Below are 7,915 nucleotides of genomic sequence, written 5' to 3'. Positions count from 1 at the left end.
TTTTTTTTAACAGAATCTTGCTCTGTCGACTAGGATGGAGCGCAGTGGCACAATCATAGCTGACTGCAGCCTCGAATTCCTGGGCTGAAGTCATCCTTCCACCCCAGCCTCCTGAGTAGCTAGTTGCGCCTGGCTAATTTTTTAATTTTTTGTAGAGACAAGGTCTCGCTGTGTTAACCAGGCTGGTTTCTTCATTACTAATGGAGATTCCAAGTATTTGTGAAAACTGGGGCGCTCGGTTGTCAGTTACAACTGGAATAAATTTTTTTTTCAGCCCCAAAGCCTTAATGCTTTGCTCCAAGCAATCCAGCTACAAATTTAATTTAGTTCAAATACTTATTGATTGGCTGCCATGTTCATATAATAAATATTACATTCAAGGGTCGGAAAGGAAAGGATGCAAGCCACTTGGACTGATATTATTTCAAGTCTTCATCTTTTGAGAAAGGCTGGTGGCAAAGGAACAGATCTATGCTGTCATCTCTCAGCATCGCCCAGAGGTGGCCTGGATGCGTAACCTCCAGCACAGGCCCTCAAAGAAGGACAGGCACATTTCCGGTAACAACCTCTTTTCCCCCGTTCCCCGGGGAGAGGGGGACGGCTAGCACTGCTGATGGCATCGCCTGACATCACTTGTTCCGGAGGATAGGAGAGCGTGGGCCTGCGTGGCCCACCTCATCCGTGGCCTGACTGCGTTAACCTCTCGGTTCCCTGCTCTTGCCACGTGAGGTGCCCAAATATGGTCGGACTCAGGAGGAGCCAGGGAGCGCTTGCCTTTCTCCTGCTAATGGGGAGGAGGCTGGAACAAATGCTTGGAGTTAAACACAATCTGCAGGAAAGCAAATGGGGACTCGGGCTCGCTCCTGGGCGAGCTGAAAGTCGGCTGCAGCAGAAGCTCCTGCCTTGGGTGATCCATCATTTAATAAACCCCAGAGAATCCAGTGTCCCCGGCAGGCTTTTTGCTCCCCTGCTCTCTTGCCTTCTGAGGCCCTGGGTCGTTCCCGCAGCTCTCGTCCCCCTGTTAGAAACGGGAGGCGCCCGAGGGCCGGGTGGGCTGCTGCCTGGACCTGGGCTGGCGCGTCGCAGCGACTCTGGTCCCGGCAGCCTGGGGGCAGATGCTGCTGCAAGGCGTGTCTGGGGCTGTGCTCATGTGATGAAGCGAGGGAAAAACCAGGGGGAGGGGGGCGGAGGCTAAGAGGTGGCCTTTTTTTTTTCCGCTTTTCTTTTAAGGAGTTTGCCGCGAGCGCGTCTCCTTCATTCGCAGGCTGGGCGCGTTCGTAGGAGGCTGGCGGCGAAGGAAGGCGCTCTTAGGTCCTCGCTGGCGCGCGTCTTTTGGCTCTTGCCCCTGTCCTTGCGGCTTGGGGAAGGCGTAACCCGGCGGCTGGGCGCGGGAGAAGTGCGAAGGAGCCATGGGCGCCGGGAGCTCCACCGAGCAGCGCAGCCCGGAGCAGCCGCCCGAGGGGAGCTCCACGCCGGCTGAGCCAGAGCCCAGCGGCGGCGGCCCCTCGGCCGAGGCGGCGCCAGACACCACCGGGGACCCCGCCATTGCTGCCGCGGACCCCGCCACCAAGGTATGGGCGCGCCGGGCCACCTGCAGCGGGAGGCTGGGATCTTTGGGGTGGAGGTGGGAGGATTCCTCCGATTTCCGCCGAGAGAACTTCCCGGCCCGTCCAGCCCCATCTGCAAACTCGGGAGCGCGAACCCCTCTTTGGAGGCTTTTCAGGGTCTTTTGCGCCGGGGCGGGGCCAGAGCAGCGGCGAGCGCGGCGGGGGGCTTGCGTCTTTGTCGCGGGTCTCCAGGGGAGGCGACTGCGCCATCCGCAGTAATAAAATCCGCGCCCTGCCCACGGCAACTGAGCCTTTCTCCGCACTCTTCCGGTGGAAGCCATCCAGCCCGAGGCGGATGAGCTGCTCTGGGGGATCCGTGGAGAATGGACCCCGGGCCGGGCCTCCGAAGCTCGGAGATGGGGAAAGTCAGCTGTGAGGCCAGGACGCGTGGTGGAGCCCGCCGGGTAGCCCAGGCACCCTCAGGTTCCCCGCCGCGTACCGCCTTGGATGCCAGCGGTGCCTGGAGCGAGCGGGTTTGGTACCCAGTCCTGCGGCAGCGGCCCGAGCAGACGCCGCCTTCCCGAGGCAGAGAAAGCCTGGTGTGTAGCTCGCTCGGAGCCAGGGAAAACCTGGGCAGGCGCTGCGTTTCCAAAAGGAATGACAGGTTTCGCAAACCAGCCAGCGCCCTCGCGTTTGCTCAGCGCTTTGCCTGCGGACTCAGTTGGCCAAACACACACTAGAGTGGCTAGAAGTTCTCGAAGGATGCGGTCAGAGTGTAGCGAGTATTCCGGGTACTCTTTCCTGGACGCAGTGCTGAAACGACTGCATTTTATCGACTTCAGTCTTAAAGGCTGTAATATTTCTTGTGGGCCAGGACAGCCGCCAAGACTGTGGCTTGTTCTGGTCGTGGTATTTTAGATCTGTTTTCCAGCACGTGTGTTCATTAGCAAGGCTTCGCTCTACTGGTTTTGTGATACCCTTGTATCACAAAGGTACCCTTGTGATACCTTGTAGAAAGATGTGGATAACCATGCTTAATAGTTAAATTTGCCATGTGTCAAATTTGAGGATAGAGTACGTGAGTTATCTCAGGAGGCGTGGATGTTTACAATATGAAAAAAAAAAAAAAAGGAACCTACAACCATGACCTAGTTGCCTTGACCTCCTTAGCTGTCCTAGTCTCATTTGGGCTGAGAGACTGCTCTTAATAATATAGTTTTTGCCTCCAGTCTTTGATTCATAACTACTTGTGAAATCCATGGTCCCTAGATATTAAGTACTAACTGTGCCTCTGCTATGTAGATTTTCTAAGAGATGCTTAAGCTTCTGGCCCGAGGAATGTACTATCGTTTTGAGATCCAAGTCGCATTTTAATACTTACTGTATGCACATAATGTTTTGATGCCAGCTACTGTCAAAGTGGCTCGGTAACCAGTGTTGAGAGTCTAGTGATGAAAATAATTTTAAGGTATAATTGCTAAAAACTTGCAGTTGGGTGACATTCCCCTCCGACCCCCCCCCCCCCGGCTTTTGTACTCCTTCAGATCTTACTAACTGTTCACCCTGAAATACGGGATTTAATCCCTTCCCAGTAAATTTGAATTTGTTTATTTAAAAATATTCCTTCCATTCTCTTTTTTCTTCTTCCATAACCTTATCCTTTTCCTCTTTCCAAGTTGCCAACTGTCTTGAAGCAGCCAAACAACCTCCTTTTAAAAAATCACTTAAATGACATCCAGAATATCATTGAACTTGTTGGCATACTGCCCAGTTATCAATTTGGAGACAAATCAATACACTTACATGTATCCTTGGAATGTATTTAGTTTTCATTTCAACTAGCAAAATTTATCACTCAGGCTTTGAACACAAATGTCTTTCCAAAAGGACTCCCTAATTAAGAATGACTCAGCACCATGGCCCTTGCCTCCCCTCTTCTTATTAAGCTCCAATTCCTGACCTCCAAGTAATCCCATCTCCCACTCTAGGCTCCGTGGCACCATGGACCCGTCCCAGCAGTTTTCGCATGTGTGAGTTTAGTGTTCTCCTGGCTGTTCTGAATGCTTTGCAGGGGCAGGGAACATGCCTGGTTGTGCTGACCAACAGTGTTCCTTCATGTGTGCCATGCTGCCTGGCACAGAGTCGGCTCTCAGGAATACTTGTGGAAAGAAGAAGGGGTGATACTGGCTTCTTGGTTTTGCTTGGAGAATATCAAGTTAGAGAATATCTTGACCTATCTTGACCTATCTGCTTTTACTACAATTTAACCCTTGATCATCTCATTATCACGTGAGACTGATTATGATAGTGACTAAGGCAAGTCAGTCTGTTTGGTTATTAATAGATCAAGTGAATAGTTAGACCAAAAACCTCAGATGTAGGGGCTTTGGATTCTGTTTCTCTAGATACAGAGTGGCTTGTTAGCATTGTAATTTCAAATTGGGTTTTATCTCAAATAGACAAATATGTTAAGTGCATATGGCTCAAATGAGACCATTTCATACACTGAGTTACTTAGGATTACGTCTTGAACTTTCTTGATGTGTCTAAGGACGGTTGGGGAGGTTTAGGCAAATACATTTTCCCCTCCTTGGATAGAATGTGATCATTAATTAAAGGTTGTAGGCAGATCTTTTTCTATCTAATAGCTGACATATCACATGCATGCTATCTATTTAGCAATTGGATTTACTTTCTTTTTTTTCTGCTAATTTTAGTTACCAGTTACTCACTAAGTGCCCTTATCTGAACAGACAATTACACTGGTTGAATTATCACTTGTGTTAGGTCAAATGGAGATTTAAACAAGCTTTTCATTACCCAGGCTTAACATTTAGATGCACTAAAGCAGAAGTCTTGGTTTTATCTATGGTGCATTTCCATAAAATGGAAGGAGTCTTTATCTTCTATTCAATCTTTTATAATCTTCATTTTTTCCCTTAGATCCAGAGATAGACTGGAAATCTTTTACAATCTTTATATGTAAGATCCGGGTGGGGGCGGGGTGGGGGGGAATGGCTTGATCTGTTATCTGCTAGGGTTTAATTTTGAAACATGGCCGTCTCGCAACTGCGGGGTGCAGGAAGATTAGACGACCTGAATGCTGGTGGTAAGTAAAGCCTCACACTTCACATTATTCCTTAATTGTCTGTTTTTAAAAATTTGTCTTAAAAAAATATTAAGGTGGCAACATATTCAGGTGGCAACATATTCAAGTGGCAACAGCGGGTGGGGTGACCAGTGACAAACTGACTTCCATGTCTCTGGCTGATCTTGATTTCTGGAGCCAGGCTCCAGACTAAGTCTGGACAATCATAATTAATTAGCCTTCCTATATTTATTGCCTGATCAATGATTTCAGTGCTGGACATTGAACAATGGTCTGTCGCAACAGGCTGAGGCCATTGTCTATGGCAGATGGGAAGATGGGGGCTCTTGTTAGCTCCAAAAGCTGTGGTTCCGTTTGGTTACAAGAGCCATGAATCACTAAAATATAAAGATGTACTCAAATAGAAGAATCCAGTGTCTGAATGGTAAATTTAAGGATGTGTTTGACTCTTGTGCATTAAAACAGACAATTGGCCGCGTGCGGTGGCTCACGCCTGTAGTCCCAACACTTTGGGAGGCGGGCGGATCACGAGGTCAGGAGATCGAGACCATCCTGGCTAACATGGTGAAACCCGTCTCTACTAACAAAAAATTAGCCAGGCATGGTGGTGGGCGCCTGTAATCCCAGCTCCTCGGGTGGCTGAGACAGGAGAATGGCGTGAACCCGGGAGGCGGAGTTTACAATGAGCTGAGGTCGCGCCACTGCACTCCAGTCTGGGTGACAGAGCTAGACTCTGTCTCAAAGAAAAAAAAAAAAAAAACAGACAATTGAGGCGGCCAGCTGCATTTCGTAATTCCTCCCATAAGCTAGGTCATATGCTTCCTCCTATTTGCCACTTTTTTAACAATAGAAATGGAGAATGAAAATGGCCTCAAAGTGACTACATCACCAGTGTTACACAAATGGGCCCCCTTAATAGAGGGATGTTTCTGTGTGTGTGGCTACCTGTATTCCTGTGGATTTTCACCAGATTATAAGAGCTGCTGCTTTCTGACTAGAACAGAGACCAAAAATTGGAGATACGGATGTGGGGATGATTCTTTTGGTTACTGATAGACTGTGGGAATCGCAGGGCTTCCCTTAAATCCATTACAGCTTACAGGCTAGTGGATGAATTAGATCAGTGGAGATTTTCACTTGAAATATTTTCTTTTATGAAGAAAAGGCCTTGAAATGTGCATCCTCTTTGGGTTGACTAATTTCTATGCCTTTACAGCTTTAAGCTGATATTATAAGATTATTCTAGTTTGGATCTTGTAAGATAATTAACAAAATGGAAATAAAATGTTTTGTTTTAAAAAATACTAGGAAATTATTTCTTCTCCTTTGTCTTCATTAGTTTTAATACATGTTCAGTGCTTAAAGAACACCAGTGCAGGAAAACTCAAACTAAATGGCATCATCCCCCGTCCCTGTAATTCTATATGCAGTAGCCATTCGTGAAGTTAGAAATGAGAATTCATAGCACTAAGCATTCTAAGAAAAATTAAACCAGTACGTTTATCTCTTGGGGGGGGAAAAAAAACAACTAAATTTCCTTGAACCAAATTCTTTTTTTTTTTTTTGAGAGTTTCACTTTTGTTGCCCAAGCTATAGTGCAATGATGCAATCTTGGCTTACTGCAACCTTTGCCTCCCAGGTTCAAGCAATTCTCCTGCCTCAGCCTCCTGAGGAGCTGGGATTACAGGCGCCCACCACCACGCCCAGCTAATTTTCTGTATTTTTAGTAGAGACGGAGTTTCACCATGTTGGCCAGGCTGGTCTCAAACTCCTGACCTCAGGTGATCCACCTGCCTCAGCCTCCCAAAGTGTTGGCATTATAAGTGTGAGCTACCGAGCCCAGCCTGAACCACATTCTTAGTTCTCTTATAAACTAACAAAAATTACATTTAAAATAGGCTTCATTTTAAAATACAATGGAAAAATATGAAAAAAGCTGGGGGAAGAAAGAAACATTATATTGAATAAACATATATGCCTACTGTCAATAAATTATTTAAAAATCTGTAATTATAATTATTTTACTTGTCTATTTAGATCTTGGGCCATTTTTCTGCAAATTAAAACCCTATCAGAGAATGTAAGAGTAGGATTTCATATCTGTAATTATCCCTTTGTTCCCTTCTCATTCGTATATCTAATGGGTGAAGATATTAATAATTAGCAATAAACCTCAATTATACATACATACCTTCATATTTCTCATGAATAATTAAGTTTACTTATTTGAAACAGACTGTATATCTGACATCATCACTCTTGAATTGTAAAGGCTTAATAAGATCAAAAGCATTTGTTTACCCTTATTAAAATGATTTTTATTTAAAGTCATTACATAGCAAAGTTCATTTAATGTTTATTTTTAAAAAGTATTAATGATTGAGAACTTAAATTTATAAATAGGGTAAATTACTTACAAATTTAAGTAATAATTTGAAGCCAATATGATGGCTTCTTACCTATTCTTTCAAAAACTTCATGCACATGAAAGTAGATAAAAATGGCACAGTCTTTTCCATTTAAGAAAAAGATCATATCACATGCAGATTCTGCAGCTTTAGGTTTTGGATGTCTTTTCATATCAGGACATAAATAACTGCCCCCATTCTTATTAATTTGGATGCATAAATTTCCCTTTTGTGGGTTGAAGCCCTGTAATGATTTAACCAATTCCTTGAGTTTATATTTAGATTGTCCTAGTCCATAAGTGTAATTGCTGAATTGCAAGCTTTATATGCATTTAAAAATTTAACCGGGCCAGGTGCGGTGGCTCACACCTATAATCCCAGCACTTTGGGAGGCCCAGGCAGGTGAATCACGAGGTCAGGAGTTCGAGACCAGCCTGGCCAACATGGTGAAACCTCGTCTCTACTAAAACTGCAAAAAATTAGCTGGGTGTGGTGGTGGGTGCCTGTAATCCCAGCTACTTGGGAAGCTGAGACAGGAGAATCTCTTGAACCTGGGAGGGAGGTTGCAGTGAGCTGAGATCTCACCACTGCACTCCAGCCTGGGCAACAGTGCAAGACTCCGTCTCAAAACAAAAACAAAACAAAACAAAACAAAAACAAAAGATTTAACCCTTCCTAAATTGACTTTCCAAAGAGGTTCTACCACTTTGCACTCCCACCGTGGAGATCAGCACTCGTTTTCCCATGCTTTACTTCATGGGTATCAGATTTTCCAGTATTTGCTAATGTGCTAGGTGCAGAATGGTACCTAGTTTCCTTGGTGCTTTTTTTTTTTTTTTTTTTTTTGAGAC

General features: G+C 45.5%; 1 protein-coding gene across 1 annotated transcript in view; it reads left to right on the top strand.

Annotated features, from left to right (window-relative positions):
- The first annotated feature begins 813 nt into the window (after positions 1–813).
- The window catches only part of AKAP12 (A kinase (PRKA) anchor protein 12), a 122,224-nt gene continuing 115,122 nt past the window's right edge, over positions 814–7,915 (top strand). The window contains exons 1-2 of the mRNA XM_011943773.1: positions 814–907; positions 1,231–1,571. Of these exons, the coding sequence (XP_011799163.1) occupies positions 1,410–1,571 (162 nt within the window). The 5' untranslated portion in view covers positions 814–907; positions 1,231–1,409. The remainder of the gene's footprint in view (positions 908–1,230; positions 1,572–7,915) is intronic.

The sequence above is a fragment of the Colobus angolensis genome, unplaced genomic scaffold (genome assembly GCF_000951035.1).
Source record: "Colobus angolensis palliatus isolate OR3802 unplaced genomic scaffold, Cang.pa_1.0 Scaffold221, whole genome shotgun sequence".
NCBI lineage: Eukaryota > Metazoa > Chordata > Mammalia > Primates > Cercopithecidae > Colobus > Colobus angolensis.
This window is presented reverse-complemented; position numbering and strand designations above follow the sequence as displayed.